The sequence below is a fragment of the Gymnoscopelus braueri genome, assembly GCF_963280865.1.
Source record: "Gymnoscopelus braueri genome assembly, chromosome: 4".
Taxonomy (NCBI): domain Eukaryota; kingdom Metazoa; phylum Chordata; class Actinopteri; order Myctophiformes; family Myctophidae; genus Gymnoscopelus; species Gymnoscopelus braueri.
The window spans coordinates 23,073,666-23,091,165 of NC_137605.1; the positions used below are offsets into that span (position 1 = coordinate 23,073,666).

A 17,500-nucleotide genomic window follows, 5' to 3' on the forward strand; every position below is an offset into this window, starting at 1 on the left:
TGAGGGCCATGTTTCCTGGGGGACAATTTCAGGGCTTTATGTACATGGCCATGAAGACGGAGGCTGAGCAGTTCTGGAGACATTCGTTTGCTAACAAGTGAGAATGGGCACAGAGATGTGTGGGGTTTGTCAATGTTGTACCATGTATGGTGATTCTATGTCCTAATACCAGTGGTTCTCAACATTTTCTGGATCGGGGCCCTCTTGAAAATCTTGAAAGATTACACGTGGGTCAGATTGGTGGTGCCGCGTGCATTTTCAGAGCATGTTTATTTTATCAGTCGATTGTGTTCCGCAGTAAAATGTAAGCTCCTATTCATTGGTTTATCAGTGAAAACACAGGTTTTAAAGAAACAAATATCTTGAGATTTGTATTCATTTACTTACTGTACCTTTTGCATTCATTCTTTTAATATTAATGTTATATTCAGTGGTGTGTTCTAGGTTTTTTTTCGGTAATACGCTAATCATTCCCTGCACGTGGTCTTGGTTACGCTCGTGCGTGGTCAATGGATGAAATGGCTAGTAGAGGGCTACGCTTAAAAGAAAAAACATTCTGTATGTCATACTACGTATATAGCGTAACACGATAGAACACACCACTGGTTATATTGTGAAAATCATAGTGTTTTGCCAAATATTTCGGGGGCCCACTCGCAGTACCCTCTCAGCCCACCAGTGGCCCACAGGTTGAGAATCACTGCTATTACAAACCAGAACATGTCACATGTACACACAGCAAATGTTATGTTTTTGTTCTCCTTACTATCAGGTGTATAGTGAAGTGGTCTAGTTTTAAACAGCAGCTGGGAAGAGTGCATGCGTTCGAGGAAGGGATGGAGTCTATGGCACTGAAGTCGACTATAGACCTCACCTGCAATGACCACGTCTCAGTGTTTGAGTTTGACATCTTCACCAGACTGTTTCAGGTAGCCTGAATTAACCCATTTAGACTGGGAAAGAATCTGTGTCATTTTTAGATTTCTTGGCTATTAAAAAATATACGATTTCATAGCACGGCACCGAGTGCCACGCTACGAGCTTGTAGATCTGCTATTTTTGTAAAAATCGTGAAAATATGAGCAAATCTTTGAATATATAAAGATTTTTAAAGCAAACATTTGTAACTCAATCTCTTCTAAATCCTAACAGTTTTCTGAAACACTTTTGTTGCTATAATATCAGGTTTTTCATGTCAAGGAGACCCAAAATGATGTATTTGGCTGCGGACCCCCATCTCAAAATATTTTTGTTAAAGGGACCTCCCCAGAAGAAAAGATTTGAGTAAAAAAACTTTTCAAGATTTTTCAAAAATAGCAGATCTACAAGCTCATAGCGTGGCACTCGGTGCCGTGCTATGAGCTTGTCAATCTGCTATTTTTGAATAGCCCAAAGTATAAGATAATGGTTACACAGTATGCGTTCCCGGCAGGGCCGGACTGGGACCAAAATTCAGCCCTGGCATTTTGGTCCGGACCGGCCCACCGACCCCTGGGCCGTTTTGTGGGGGGGGGTTTTGGGGTGGCCCAGCGGCCCACTGGCCCAGCGGCCCACCGGGCATTTGCCCGGTACGCCAAATGGCCAGTCCGCCGCTGGTTCCCGGTTTTACTGGGTTAAATTAAATGCTCACTGTCTCTTCTTCATTTGTCTTCTGTTCTGTTCTGTTCTGTCTTCTCCCCCTTAGCCTTGGAGGACAATTTTAACCAACTGGAACCATTTAGCAGTGACTCATCCAGGCTACATGGCCTTCCTCACATATGACCAGGTCAAACTTCGTCTGGATCACTACCGACAAAGACCCGGGAGGTGAGTTATAAACACCACTACACAAGTCTCGCGTAGCCAGACAACTATTCCACAACTCCTGAATGCTACATAGAGTCTGGATCTAAGGGCCGTTTCACACTGGATCCGTTTTCATTCAAAACGTTTCCCAGATCGATTGCTGGCCTGCATTCACATTGGCCAAGATCCAATCGCACCAGAGAACACATGCATATATACCCCCGATCCTACAGGTGGCGGCATGCACATAGTGTTTCCCCTGTGGACACAGACGTCATCAACTATGCGACAATGTTTTTGCTGGTCGCGCATAAATATAGGGTTGGGGCTGGAGAGCTATGCTGGGGAGGGGAGGCGATCTATGTAAGTGCACGGTCTTTGGGGAGCCTCGCCCCGAAGCGGGGAGAACGCACTGAGCGCTCAACGCAGTGTTGTTGACGGACAATGGATGTACGCTTATGAGAAACAACACAAATAAAACCTGGTGAAACACTTGTGTGCATTAGCGCAAGATGAGGATACAGGAAACATTCAGTATAAATGTCCAGTTTGCTAACCTTCACAACTACTACTACTTTTGCATTTGAAACTTTAAATTTCTCTAAATATTATAAACTTTCACGACAGCTTAAGTACAAAAAAATATCATTTATGAAAAGGCAACTATAGTAGCCTATACAGTGAAGTCGGACTGAATGATATATATATATATATATATATATATATATATATATATATATATATATATGCGCCCTGTGCTCTCCTTTTTCTCTATGAAGAAAAGTACAAGTACAGTTGACACAAACGCATTCCGCAACGCTGCCTGTCTGTTGTTTAATCTGCGCATCCGCGCATTACGTGCAGATCTCATCCTCTGGACTGCAAAGCCATAGCTGGTCATGTAGGAAGGTGTGCGATAGGATCGCGCTTGCCATAGTCTCCAAAGTAATAATAATAATAAGAGAAAGTTCACTTTTGGTTATTTAAAAAGAGTCTCCTTATTTTATGTATTAATTTATGATTTGTGGGTCCAGCACTGTGTGTAAAAAAGAACTGTGGGGACGTGCATCTCCTGCCTTTGTTCATATTTAAAATAAAAAAAATATTTTCCAATGCAAGATCTGTGTGGTTATCTGCTCTATATTGTAATATAAAAAATAGCAGATCAACAAGCTCAATGTGTCGCATTGCACCGCATTTTCAGCTTGTAGCTTGGCTATTTTTGCTACTTTTGTGTGACACTGTATGACAATAGGGCATTCATTTATGATGAAAAAGCATTAAAAGTTGCAATATGGGATACAGGGTTTCTTCCTAACAGCAAAGATATGTAGTAGAGATGCGCGGATGGCCCCTCATGGTCATCTGAATCCGCATGTACAAATTAATTATCCACCCGTTATCCAACCGCAATAATTATTTTTATCCAATTTAAATATCCGCACCAACCGTTTCTCCCGTATGTCAAAATATTATTATTTTCTGGTATTCCCCGTTAGTTTTAGTAGGCTATTAGTTGTGCGATGCGATCACAAAATGCATTGATTTAGCCTATGGAATGTCGGTGTGTCTTTTTTCTTTTTTTCAAACCGGTGCTGCGCTGACAGACGGCATCCAACATACAGGCGTCCAACACATGCGGCATCCAACGGTTGGATGCCGCAACGGTTGGATTCCAGCCTACAGAGAGCACTGCTCTGCTGTGCTACTGCTTGGTGTGGATATGTTACGGCCATGGTTGAACCCCTGTGGATTGATCTGCGACGTGTTTTTGTTGGCTGTTTTTGTCGAGTTTATATACCGTCACCTATTCCAAATAGCGGGCCACTTCCGTCTAATGGTACGCTCGGAGGTGGTTTCGGGAACGGAACGGTTACCCGTTTCGGGGGACGATTCGCAACATTCACACTAGCCAAGCGGTCTGGAGTGCGCACCCGGGACCCGAGTGTGAAACGGCTCTAAGAGCCTCCTGAAAGCAGAGAACGGAAGCTGTCATCATCATTTTATGCCAATAATGACATTATCCAAAATAAGGATGCCAGGTTGAAGATGGCGAAAAAAAAAATTTGAGTATGGAATTTGCCTCTGTATTGGGAAATGATAGTTTATACATAAAAATATGAGCCCTACTTCATACTTGGTTGTATGACAGTGTCGCACGAAAATAGCAAAAATAACCAATCTACAAGCTCACAACGTGGCACATTGTAATGGATTTTGAGCTTGTAGTTCTGACATTTTCTCTATTTTGGAAAATTGATGGAGACTGAAAACTTTGGAAAGGGCCGTCAAGTTTAAAGTGGTTAAACATTTACCCATTGGATTTCCCAACTCTCTCTCTCCCTCCCAGTTACATTTTCCGTCTGAGCTGCACCAGGATGGGCCAGTGGGCCATAGGTCATGTGACCACTGAGGGAGCTATCATCCAGACCATCCCCCAGAATTTACCTCTCCACCATGCACTCATTCAGGGCTTCAAGGAGGGCAGGTGAAAACACACACAAACACACACACACACACACACACACACACACACACACACACACACACACACACACACACACACGCACGCGCACACACACACACACACACACACACACACACACACACACACACACACACACACACACACACACACACACACACACACACACACACACACATACAGTGTTAGGAACTTGAGCCAAATCTATACGTCGTCTTGCCCAGAATAACAGATTTCCAAAGTCATATTATGAAGTCATACAATGAAGTATAAAAGAGGGTTTTTCTGACCTATGGCTGCAGCTATCTATACCCAGACGGCCGTGATGTGAACCCTGACCTGACTAGTCTGTGTGAACCAGCCAAGAAAGGCAAAGTCAAAGTCTCAGAGGTAAACACACTTACGCAAGCACACCATGCACACCACACATACACAGAATAAGACATCAAAGTATCTGTTTTCTCTCTACATTCTCAATGTCATAATCACATCATCTTGACTCTTCTCACGTTTTTTCCTCTCCTCTCCTCTCCTCTCCTCTCCTCTCCTCTCCTCTCCTCATTTCATCTGATTCCTTTCACCAGGAGCAGTATGAGCTGTATTGTGAGATAGGGAGCACATTTCAGCTGTGTAAGATCTGTGCAGAGAGGGACAAGGACACACGTATCCAGCCCTGTGGCCATCTCCTGTGCAAGGCATGTCTCCTAGGCTGGCAGGTATGTAGGTCAATCCACTGATATGGATCATGTTAGTTTTTTTTTTTCCAGTGCAAAAACGTTTGCCACCAAAACATGCAAAACAGTTTTAAACCACACAAACTTGCTCCCCGCCCCCCACAAAACCCACCTTTTCAATCCAATAGCTGATCATCTCTTCTGGGCAGTCTGCTGATCATTCCTATTTTCAAATGACCAAAGAATAAAATATGGTTAAAGTGGTTAAACTGATTTTGATGGTATATTAACTAATTTTGCCGGGGAAACCCTGGAACCGCCTTGGGGGTCCCTGGATCCGGCTTTGAGAACCACTGCGCTAATTGTTTTACTAACAGGTGGAATAGAGTAAAAACATAAGCTCCATCCAAGTTGGTTGGACAGATAGGAACGATTACAACAGCCTACCATGCATTGTGGCGCTCACTCTCTCTCCCTCTCTCTCTCTCTCTCTCTCTGTCTCTTTCTAGTATGCTTAGCAATAACCTATGCATACTACTTTCCCCAAACCATACTCCACCTCTGCATTTACATTATACAGGAATAGTGTTTGGTAAGTCATTATTTACTTCAGTGTTGCAACAGATTTTAACAATAGAATGAGGTGCATAAAGAACTGTCCAAAGAAAAAATAATGCACATCCTCCGTCTCTAGGTGCTGAGCCAAACTGTAAGAACAGAATCATGTAAACAATGCGTGGGATCGCAACTCACTTTTGAATGCTCCAAGCTTTTTATTTGCGACAAACAGCAGATACGACATTTCGTCTTTTTCAAGTATAAGTGTGCATAAAAAACTGAACATTCGCTGTCCATTGTTTTTCAGAAGTCAAGTGGCAACTCCTGCCCATACTGCCGCTGTGACATCAAAGGAACAGAGTCCATCCTGGTGGAACCCTACCTGAAAGCCGGTAGGGTGGAGCAGGTGGACAGCGACGAGGAGGAGGACCATGAGGATGTGGAACTGGTGATGAAGACAGTGGCCGCCATGAGAAAAGTGTGTGCCCACAGTTTGTTTGTGTTTATGAAAAGATGTCACGACAAATTTTCGAATAACCAAGTATGAAACAGAGGAAAAGGCAGCTGCACACTCAAAACTCTGTGCAGATATCAGAGTTTAATGCAAGCTTTCGGTTGTGAAGGACAGGTGAATGCAGCAGTACATAAGGTTCGAGCAGTGTCATCACTTGATAGCCAGTGCAAGACACCTGTGTCCAACATTCCCGTGACCAGATAGACATCAAGGGAATTGTAGTGCCAAATGTAGTGTACTACAGAGGCTGTGTTCTGAATAACCAAAGTATGAAATAGGATTAAAGTGGTTAAACTGATTTTTATGGTATATTCATATTAATTCATTTTGCTGGGGATCTCCTGGAACCTCGCTTAATTACCAATATTCAAGCTGCACCTCCCTCTCACTCTCTGTCTCTCTGTCCCCCATTTCTCCCCTATCTCTCTCGCCCCAATAGCTCGAGGAGGAGGACCATGAGGATGTGGAACTGGTGATGAAGACAGTGGCCGCCATGAGAAAAGTGTGTGCCCACAGTTTGTTTGTGTTTATGAAAAGATGTCACGACAAATTTTCGAATAACCAAGTATGAAACAGAGGAAAAGGCAGCTGCACACTCAAAACTCTGTGCAGATATCAGAGTTTAATGCAAGCTTTCGGTTGTGAAGGACAGGTGAATGCAGCAGTACATAAGGGTTCGAGCAGTGTCATCACTTGATAGCCAGTGCAAGACACCTGTGTCCAACATTCCTGTGACCAGATAGACATCAAGGGAATTGTAGTGCCAAATGTAGTGTACTACAGAGGCTGTGTTCTGAATAACCAAAGTATGAAATAGGATTAAAGTGGTTAAACTGATTTTTATGGTATATTCATATTAATTCATTTTGCTGGGGATCTCCTGGAACCTCGCTTAATTACCAATATTCAAGCTGCACCTCCCTCTCACTCTCTGTCTCTCTGTCCCCCATTTCTCCCCTATCTCTCTCGCCCCAATAGCTCAAGGAGGAGGACCATGAGGATGTGGAACTGGTGATGAAGACAGTGGCCGCCATGAGAAAAGTGTGTGCCCACAGTTTGTTTGTGTTTATGAAAAGATGTCACGACAAATTTTCGAATAACCAAGTATGAAACAGAGGAAAAGGCAGCTGCACACTCAAAACTCTGTGCAGATATCAGAGTTTAATGCAAGCTTTCGGTTGTGAAGGACAGGTGAATGCAGCAGTACATAAGGGTTCGAGCAGTGTCATCACTTGATAGCCAGTGCAAGACACCTGTGTCCAACATTCCCGTGACCAGATAGACATCAAGGGAATTGTAGTGCCAAATGTAGTGTACTACAGAGGCTGTGTTCTGAATAACCAAAGTATGAAATAGGATTAAAGTGGTTAAACTGATTTTTATGGTATATTCATATTAATTCATTTTGCTGGGGATCTCCTGGAACCTCGCTTAATTACCAATATTCAAGCTGCACCTCCCTCTCACTCTCTGTCTCTCTGTCCCCCATTTCTCCCCTATCTCTCTCGCCCCAATAGCTCAAGGAGGAGGACCATGAGGATGTGGAACTGGTGATGAAGACAGTGGCCGCCATGAGAAAAGTGTGTGCCCACAGTTTGTTTGTGTTTATGAAAAGATGTCACGACAAATTTTCGAATAACCAAGTATGAAACAGAGGAAAAGGCAGCTGCACACTCAAAACTCTGTGCAGATATCAGAGTTTAATGCAAGCTTTCGGTTGTGAAGGACAGGTGAATGCAGCAGTACATAAGGGTTCGAGCAGTGTCATCACTTGATAGCCAGTGCAAGACACCTGTGTCCAACATTCCTGTGACCAGATAGACATCAAGGGAATTGTAGTGCCAAATGTAGTGTACTACAGAGGCTGTGTTCTGAATAACCAAAGTATGAAATAGGATTAAAGTGGTTAAACTGATTTTATGGTATATTCATATTAATTCATTTTGCTGGGGATCTCCTGGAACCTCGCTTAATTACCAATATTCAAGCTGCACCTCCCTCTCACTCTCTGTCTCTCTGTCCCCCATTTCTCCCCTATCTCTCTCGCCCCAATAGCTCAAGGAGGAGGACCATGAGGATGTGGAACTGGTGATGAAGACAGTGGCCGCCATGAGAAAAGTGTGTGCCCACAGTTTGTTTGTGTTTATGAAAAGATGTCACGACAAATTTTCGAATAACCAAGTATGAAACAGAGGAAAAGGCAGCTGCACACTCAAAACTCTGTGCAGATATCAGAGTTTAATGCAAGCTTTCGGTTGTGAAGGACAGGTGAATGCAGCAGTACATAAGGGTTCGAGCAGTGTCATCACTTGATAGCCAGTGCAAGACACCTGTGTCCAACATTCCCGTGACCAGATAGACATCAAGGGAATTGTAGTGCCAAATGTAGTGTACTACAGAGGCTGTGTTCTGAATAACCAAAGTATGAAATAGGATTAAAGTGGTTAAACTGATTTTTATGGTATATTCATATTAATTCATTTTGCTGGGGATCTCCTGGAACCTCGCTTAATTACCAATATTCAAGCTGCACCTCCCTCTCACTCTCTGTCTCTCTGTCCCCCATTTCTCCCCTATCTCTCTCGCCCCAATAGCTCAAGGAGGAGGACCATGAGGATGTGGAACTGGTGATGAAGACAGTGGCCGCCATGAGAAAAGTGTGTGCCCACAGTTTGTTTGTGTTTATGAAAAGATGTCACGACAAATTTTCGAATAACCAAGTATGAAACAGAGGAAAAGGCAGCTGCACACTCAAAACTCTGTGCAGATATCAGAGTTTAATGCAAGCTTTCGGTTGTGAAGGACAGGTGAATGCAGCAGTACATAAGGGTTCGAGCAGTGTCATCACTTGATAGCCAGTGCAAGACACCTGTGTCCAACATTCCCGTGACCAGATAGACATCAAGGGAATTGTAGTGCCAAATGTAGTGTACTACAGAGGCTGTGTTCTGAATAACCAAAGTATGAAATAGGATTAAAGTGGTTAAACTGATTTTTATGGTATATTCATATTAATTCATTTTGCTGGGGATCTCCTGGAACCTCGCTTAATTACCAATATTCAAGCTGCACCTCCCTCTCACTCTCTGTCTCTCTGTCCCCCATTTCTCCCCTATCTCTCTCGCCCCAATAGCTCTCCAATGAGGAGTACCAGGTCCCTAGTTCCCATCCCAAATCCTTTATCAGCCCTCCCCCGTTACCCCCTAAATCCAGTGTGGGCCAATGGAGTCTGTCTCCCCACTTCCACACCCAGCCTTCTGTGCCCAGCCTCCCCGTCAGACATTCTGTAAGTTCCCACATCCACTGGCTGGCATTTATTTTGCATGTAATGTGAAGATAGTCTTATTACATTCTTATTACATTGTAACCACACTGCATGGGTATTAGAGTGGAGATTATTGAAATACAAGAAATACTTAAATACTTCAATTGAAGCTATGGGATACAGAAACCCTCTTGAAACATGCTTCATATTAATAGAACAACACAGTACAAGCATAAAGTATATTTTCGATAAATCTGTTATTGTCAATGTTGTGAATATAAATGTGGAATTCTAATGCCGTATCACAGACACTCAGAACAAACCCCTTTCAGAGTAAGAATATCCATTATCTGTGACTAACGGAATACATGACATTACTGCCAACCTTTTTCCAAAGCGTACCATAGTTTATTTTATTTACGAGGAAGCCATTTGGTTCTCTTCAGTTCAGGGTGGTATAAAAATCAACTACTGTATGTTATCACGTTTTTGTTATTTACATTATTATTGCATTTTTGTTATGCATTTTAAAGTAGCCTACAGATTGACTTGAACATAATAGTCCCTGTTTTTTAAAACAAACAAAATTCAAATGTCTGTGAACTTAATATCTACCTGTTTAGCCAACATTGACTCAATTATTCAGGTATGTTTGGTTACACTTGGGGAAGATGTTAACCTATTAAAACCGGGAAAGCATCGGTGTCATTTTAGATTTTAGCTATATGTATATCAACATACGTTTTTCAGAAAACTCTTAGGATTTAGAAAATTGGTTTAGAACAGTGGTTCTAATAAAAAAACAGATATACAAGCTCACAGCGTGTCACTTCGTGTCGCGCTGCAAGCTTGTACAGCTGCTATTTTGTAACCTTTTTGAAAATTCTTGAAAATGTTTTTAAATAATTTTGATTTTTTTTTTACACAAATCTTCTACAAAAAAGTTTGAGAACTACTGATTTAGAAGGCATTTGTAGAATCGGCCACAGGTCTTAATGGGTTAACATGCACATCTGAAAATAAAGCCATCAACACAACAATGTATTGAACATGTATTGATGGTCCTACCTTTTGCTCACTCTGTTTTGCAGTATCCCAATGGCATACATAGAGGCCATGCCCAACAGGCTGACAGTAACAGGTAGGAGGTTTCTTTTGATAATGTAATCAGCGTGTAGATTAGGATTGCCTGCAATTTATAGGTAATATACTCAGTAGCACTTTGCCGATTGTTGCTTGTAAGCACAACTCACAAAGTTGACCCCTCCAACTGAAAACAGCTCAACTCAGCATCTTCATCCTCCCCATCCACACTAAAGTTTTGCCAATGGGGGAAAGCCACCCCAGTTTCACTCCTATTAGCATCGTCTGTTTAGAGTGTCACGTCTCTGTCACTTTGTTTTTGGTGTTTGATCGTCAGCCTCTGTTCGTTCTGTCCCGTCCATTTAGAAGGCAGCGGTGGGAGGCAGCCAGTATCGAAGAGGAGAGTGCTGGTGGGTTGCATTCCAGCGGCTCTCCGGGGGCGCGGTTTCCCCAAATCACCGGTCCTGTCCCAAATCACGCGTCAGTGCCATACCCACTTTCCCGCAGGTGAGTGGCAGTTGTCTGCATTGAAACTCACATAGCTCTACTGCATGTAGCAACTAGCCAGGATTAATCAAATAACCACTTTGAACCATTTAGACCGGCTTAACCTATATGGCTTTATACCTTTCAATCCGGGACAGCAGCTGCGTCATTTTAGATGTTGCTGTATGTATAGCAACATTGATGTTATTATTATTATTTCTTTTTAAATGTGAATTTTTCTGAAAACTGTTAGGATTTTGAACGCGTTTTTAGAATCAGCCTCAGGTGGGTTAATACAAACTGTCTTTTCCATTCATGTTGAGCTTCTTTGCCTGGTTCAACCATAGTGAGCAGTTCCCCCTCCTTGAGGAAAACAGTTGATGTCTCCACATGGTGTGGCCCCGGTCTCTCTGAAAGATAAAGAACAAACACATCATTATGGCTGATTGACTGTCCTTTAAAGTCTGACAGGCAATCAGGTCACTTGATTACAGTTATTACTGCTGAACCACTTGCAGCCGACAGCAAAACACATCCCACTGCCACGGACTGTATGAGTGGTATTAACCACTTAAACCCTGTATACTTTGTTGACCGGAGTCCCCCAAGTGTTTTCAATCAAATTTCTTTGGCAAAAATAGCCGATCTACAAGCTCACAACGTGTCACAACGCAATGTTTTGTGAGCTTGTAGATCTGCTTTGTTCTGCAAATATTTTTTTATGACCAGATTAGAATAGGGCCATTATGTTTAAATGGTTAACAGAAATGACCACCTGTACTGTACTGTACTGTACAGTATGTTACCACTACACTGCTAGAGCTTCAGCTTAGTCCTGGGGAATGTTTACACTGCTGTGCTGGCTTTCATTCTTAGAATTTAAATCAGAGGGTGGAAAAAGAAGCCTTGTGTATTTTGGGCCTTGGTCGAGGAGCGACCTGCAGACCAGACTCAAATTGGCTTTTGTGATCCCTCTAGTGAGTTTTAAAAGGATTTCCATGGACACACTTCCCAGACATTGCGTTGATGTGTGGCAAATGTTGTTGCTCTCAGTTTTATATTGGTCATTTTGTGCATTCTCTGTTCAATTTAATTTCCTTGAGCTTCCTGCTGTAGATAGTGGGTATGGTTTTTACGGATGTTATATGTCTGCCATTGTTATTGTCATGTATTTGTTGTTACTGGCAAAGCTGTGTAATATTTATGCCTCTTGGCCAGTTCACACTTGTAAAAGAGTCTCAATGTGTTTTTTTACTGGTTAAATAACATTTTGTGGTCATCTCTGTGACAGTTTGGAAATCCTGCCAGAGGCAAATCATCCTGGCTCCTCCCTGTCAGGTGGAGAAGGTAGGCTATGTTTTGGGAAATTACTTAGCACTCAAACCATGACCTTTCAATGTGCACGTGTAGGCCTGCAGTGTCAACATTTGAATGAAAGCTGAAATTCTGAAAGGCTAAATACAGAAAGATTGAATTACATTGCATATTGCTTTACTTCCACCCTTTCTCTCTTCTTAAACCTGATTCATACTCGAATAAGGTTTAAGAATACCAGTAGCAGATCATATTGATGCTCATAACGCGTCGCAATGCGACACTGTGAGTTTGTAGCTCAGCTATTTTCAGCACACAACACTGTTGTAAAGGGCTGTTCACACCTAGCACTATAACTATAACTGTAACTATAAAAATATAGATGCAGAGTTCACACCACAACTACAAATGCAATTGCAATGGTGAACAATATAGCTATAGTTATCGTAATAGTTAAGTGCTCAGTGTGGATGGCAACACCCTAAATAACTATAAGACAATGGTGAATGATATAGTTAGTTATCGTTATCATATCCCTTTAGACAGAATATGAAGCATTAGGCCTATCTGATTATGTTCCTTTTCTTGTGTAGGCGGAGCAGCAAGTCTAACTCCCCCCACGTCAGTCAAAAAGAAAAAGGGGGAAAAGGACTCGAAGGGAAGGGGTTCAGAAAAGACAGAATCCAGAAAGGAGAAACGCAGCCAACGAGGGATGGCCAAAGCCATTTCATACTGACAATGAAAGATCATGGGATCTGCCAAGACCTTGGTCTGTTGTTGTCTGTAAAGCCTTATTTTTTTACCTTGTCGCATGACATGTCACTTGCAGAAAATACCTGACTTTTGCCTGAGGTATTTTCAGCGAACATTGTTATACGACAAAGTATAAATTATAGACTTTAGGGACAAAATTAATGCTGAGAACATTCCATCACCGAAGACACTGGCAGAAGTTTCATCCACAATTATGTCATCCTCAAGTATTTACTGTAAACTGCACTGTAAAATGTATCTGTACTAAGGGGTTGTGCTCGATAAAGGTCAGGTGGATTGTTTGGTTAATCATACTTACATAATAGAGCCGGCTTTATAATGCAGTCCTCTTTCCTGTAAGCGTTGTCTTGATACAGTCAACTGTCAATACAGCCTGCGGCTGATAATCAAATCAGGCAAGTGAGTTGCTTGGCATTCTAAAGATGCTTCAGCAATTATTGGGCAGCATTAGCATACTTTCTCTGAATATGAAACTGTGGAAATATGCTTACTCATTATTTAATTGATACCTTAAAATATACTCTTTTGTTATTACGCATATCGCATACATTGCATCTGCGTTATTCCACATAAAAGATCATGAGTGTTATGTGAGGATTAAATTGTCAAATAAATAACTGATCATTTACATCATTTCTTAAGAAGCTTTCAGCAGTGATTTAGGCTACTCAAGTTACTCAAGGCTACTCCATTTCAAATTCAAGTGCAGAGGATGCAAACAAAGCCAGAACAAAGAAAGGACAATGACAAGAAGTGAACAAATCACTACCTAAAGCAACTCTATTACAAACAGATACAATGAGCATGGGTGAACATGAGCAAGACAAAGATGATCACCATGAGTCTCTGGTTTTGGAGTGGAAACAATGATAAGTTTCTGGGCGCCCTCTGGTGGTGAGTAGGAGTCACGACAGCAGTAGTTTGTGTAAAGGTGTGTAAGGCTGGATGAAAGGGGTTAAGGGGACGCCATGCCCTTGAAATTGGTGCAGGGAGCTGGAAGCCAGTGAATCAGCTGTAGAGAGCAAGACTTGCAAGGTCAACTAAAGAATAGGCTTTAATGATAAAAAGAAAGAAAAAAAATCCTATGATGCATAAAAAGCTTTTATTTGAAGAGTTGTTAAATAATACAACAGAAATCCCATCATTTAGAAAGCAGTTGCTCAAGATAAAGTCCCAGTAGCTATGATATAAACAAAATGGTAGCCTCACCACTCAGAAAACACTGAACTTCAAACCCATTTTAAAATTCTAAATGTTTCGTCAGTGCGCAAGTATTACACTACAGACACACCCCACCAGTATAATGTTAGATAAATGTCTTACTTGATTTTATTTTATATAATTTAATCATTTGTGATCACTAAATGTGTGATACAAGTTCACAACGCGTCCTGTTGCGACCTGTTGTGAGCTTATAGATCGTCTATTTTCAGCAAAGAGTGGTGTTGAGGGGAAAAAAAGGAGGGGGCCAAGTAATAATAATAATAATAATAATAATAAACTTTATTTGTATAGCACCTTTCATGACATGAAATGCAGCTTTTAAAATCAATCCTAAAAACAACCGGGAGCCAGTGTAGTGAAGCAAGAACTAATATGTTCTCTCATCTTAGTTTTTGTTAAAACTCTGGCTGCCGCATTTTGAACAAGTTGTAATCTGTCAGTTGTTTTCTTTGGCAGGCCAGAGTAAAGTGCATTGCAGTAATCAAGCCGAGAGAAAACAAAAGTGTGGATCAGCGTTTTTGCATCATCCAACGACAGATTTCTAGGTTCTAATTCGCGCAATATTTCTAAGATGAAAGAAAGCAATCTTGGTCACGTGATTAATGTGTGTATTAAAATTCAATTCAGAATCAATAATAACCCCCAGGTTCTTTACTGTAGTGTTACTTTCTACAGTCAGGTTACCAAGCCTACTTATTATTGATTCTCTCTGCTCACTAGAGCCAATTATGAGACTTTTATCCTCATTTAGCTTAAGAAAGTTCTCACTCATCCAGCATTTTATACTGGACAGAAAGTCTGACAGGCAATCAGGTTACTTGAGCTACAGAGAGAGATATAGCTGGGTATCATCAGCATAGAAATGGAAGTTCACTCCGTGATCGGTGATGAGTTCTCCCAGCGGCAGTATATACAGGGAGAACAATAAAGGACCCAGAATTGAGCCCTGTGGGATACCAGACAGATGTCGTGTTTGTCTGAAACAAAGTCAGCTAGACTGACAAAATAGCTTCTGCCTGTTAGGTAGGAGTAAAACCAAGACAAGTCCGTGCCTGACAAACACGGCCTTGTCTTGCCTGACAAACCGTGCCTGACAAACACGACCCCTGGTGGGCTCAGATCAATAGAGTTTAAAGGTTAAAGAAAGAGTAAGCTGGAGATTAACCAGCAAAAGCATATTTAAGTTGTGAGAGAATTATTTAGAAAAAAGTGTATTTAATATGTAAATAAGAAGAATATATAAAAAAATAACAGCTGAGAACATCAGTCAATGTCAAGCCTCTGGTCTAGTTCACATTCTAAAGGTGTGTCCATGACAAGTGGGAACTGTGAAGTTTTAGACTTTGAACCTCCCAGTTCCCACCTTAGAGCATTCAAGTGGTTGAAGTTGGAACAAAATGGAAGCCTGAATACTTTATTTTTAATACTTTGGGCATATTGCTTTTCAAATTGTTTGGCTGAATACCTTTGCCTCACCCCACTGTATCTTTTGTATAAATAGAAACTGTAAAATCTTCATAAAAGCATAAATCATGCTCTTAGTTCAGGCCAAGTAAGAAAGGTTCACATGAACAGTCCTTGTCAGTCCATTATGTTCCAACCTCTTCCACTTGAACACTGAGGTGGGAAGTTCCAAGTGGGAAAGTTCCCAGTTACCACTGTGCATGTACACATCATAAGGTTGAGTTGAAGATGGGAGAAGATCACGGATTCAACAGCATCACAACAGCCAGGACGACGAGCAGAGGGGAGGACACCATTCCAGGAGAGAAGCCAAAGATGCTGGAGGCAGGAGGAAAATTAATGATTCAAAATTACTCCATATTATAGAGCACCAAAGTCTGACATCACTGCCGCTAGAGGCCGCAATCCTCTTGGGTCACAGAGTAATTTCTATTGGTAATCCCATAGGGAAATCTTAGATTGCGTCACACACAACTGTGTTCCAAAAATGAACAAATCAGCCGGGCAATTTCACTCACATGGATGTGGAGCATCATCAACTGACGGTGAAAAAGTACAAATTCATCCAAAGAGTTCGAGCTCTAAACACAGACGTTATCAAATGTAACTCACATAACTGACAAAATCGCCGGGCTGATTTATTACACAGTTCTAATATGACGCAATTTAAAATTTATCTATGGGAATTTCTTGTTGCTTGTAGATCAGCTGTTCAGCAAAGAGATTTGGTGTAGAGGGGGGAAAAATTATGGGACCAATTATAAACCCACGCTGGGAATTCCCCACGTGGGTTTATAATTGGTCAACTAAATATATAGGGTTTAAGTGGTTAAAACAATACTGAACAATGTGTGACTGAACATGAGCACCTGTCGCCGTCTTCTGTCGTCGAAGATGGAGATGGAGTGGTTGTTGGAGGTGGAGTAGTTGGAGGTGGTGTGGTTGGACGTGGTGTGGTTGGACGTGGCGTGGTTGGAGGTGGTGTGGTTGGATGTGGAGTAGTAGGAGGTGGTGGTGTGGTTGGAGGTGGAGTAGTTGGACGTGGTGTGGTTGGACTTGGAGGGGGTGTGGTTGGACGTGGCGTGGTTGGAGGTGGTGTGGTTGGAGGTGGAGTAGTTGGAGGTGGTGTGGTTGGAGGTGGAGTAGTTGGAGGTGGTGTGGTTGGAGGTGGTGTGGTTGGACGTGGCGTGGTTGGAGGTGGTGTGGTTGGAGGTGGAGTAGTTGGAGATGGTGAGGTTGGAGGTGGCATGGTTGGAGGTGGAGTAGTTGGAGGTGGAGTAGTTGGAGGTGGTGTGGTTGGAGGTGGTGCGGTTGGAGGTGGCATGGTTGGAGGTGGTGTGGTTGGAGGTGGCCTGGTTGGAGGTGGCGTGGTTGGAGGTGGTGTGGTTGGAGGTGGCCTGGTTGGAGGTGGCGTGGTTGGAGGTGGTGTGGTTGGAGGTGGCCTGGTTGGAGGTGGCGTGGTTGGAGGTGGTGTGGTTGGAGGTGGCGTGGTTGGAGGTGGTGTGGTTGGAGGTGGCGTGGTTGGAGGTGGTGCGGTTGGAGGTGGCATGGTTGGAGGTGGTGCGGTTGGAGGTGGCGTGGTTGGAGGTGGTGTGGTTGGAGGTGGCGTGGTTGGAGGTGGTGTGGTTGGAGGTGGCGTGGTTGGAGGTGGCGTGGTTGGAGGTGGTGCGGTTGGAGGTGGCATGGTTGGAGGTGGTGCGGTTGGAGGTGGCATGGTTGGAGGTGGTGTGGTTGGAGGTGGCGTGGTTGGAGGTGGTGTGGTTGGAGGTGGAGTAGTTGGAGGTGGTGAGGTTGGAGGTGGCGTGGTTGGAGGTGGAGTAGTTGGAGGTGGAGTGGTTGGAGGTGGCGTGGTTGGAGGTGGTGTGGTTGGAGGT

The 17,500-nt window shown here is 42.7% G+C and overlaps 2 protein-coding genes across 10 annotated transcripts in view; one reads left to right on the top strand and one right to left on the bottom strand.

Moving 5' to 3' along the window:
• cblc (Cbl proto-oncogene C, E3 ubiquitin protein ligase) overlaps window positions 1-13,985 on the top strand; it is a 22,899-nt gene extending 8,914 nt beyond the window's left edge. Inside the window, exons 2-16 of one of the 9 annotated variants that reach the window (XM_080425417.1) lie at window positions 1-97; window positions 773-929; window positions 1,685-1,806; window positions 4,136-4,273; window positions 4,573-4,660; window positions 4,855-4,986; window positions 5,810-5,980; window positions 6,456-6,518; window positions 6,995-7,057; window positions 8,611-8,673; window positions 9,150-9,302; window positions 10,373-10,422; window positions 10,734-10,871; window positions 12,142-12,197; window positions 12,758-13,985. The exon at window positions 1-97 is cut by the window's left edge and continues 50 nt beyond it. In XM_080425417.1, coding sequence (XP_080281543.1) covers window positions 1-97; window positions 773-929; window positions 1,685-1,806; window positions 4,136-4,273; window positions 4,573-4,660; window positions 4,855-4,986; window positions 5,810-5,980; window positions 6,456-6,518; window positions 6,995-7,057; window positions 8,611-8,673; window positions 9,150-9,302; window positions 10,373-10,422; window positions 10,734-10,871; window positions 12,142-12,197; window positions 12,758-12,900 — 1,634 coding nt within the window. In that variant the 3' untranslated portion in view covers window positions 12,901-13,985. Of the gene's footprint in view, window positions 98-772; window positions 930-1,684; window positions 1,807-4,135; window positions 4,274-4,572; window positions 4,661-4,854; window positions 4,987-5,809; window positions 5,981-6,455; window positions 6,519-6,994; window positions 7,058-8,071; window positions 8,135-8,610; window positions 8,674-9,149; window positions 9,303-10,372; window positions 10,423-10,730; window positions 10,872-12,141; window positions 12,198-12,757 lie in introns of all 9 variants that reach the window. The other 8 variants (XM_080425416.1, XM_080425421.1, XM_080425418.1 and 5 more) reach the window with 8 other exon arrangements.
• Window positions 13,986-15,728: 1,743 nt separating this feature from the next.
• Window positions 15,729-17,500, bottom strand: part of LOC308083522 (uncharacterized protein) — a gene marked incomplete at its 5' end in the record, with an annotated part of 19,739 nt that continues 17,967 nt past the window's right edge. The window contains 2 exons of the mRNA XM_080425834.1: window positions 15,729-15,944; window positions 16,496-17,500. The exon at window positions 16,496-17,500 is cut by the window's right edge and continues 477 nt beyond it. Coding sequence (XP_080281960.1) covers window positions 15,866-15,944; window positions 16,496-17,500 — 1,084 coding nt within the window. The 3' untranslated portion in view covers window positions 15,729-15,865. The remainder of the gene's footprint in view (window positions 15,945-16,495) is intronic.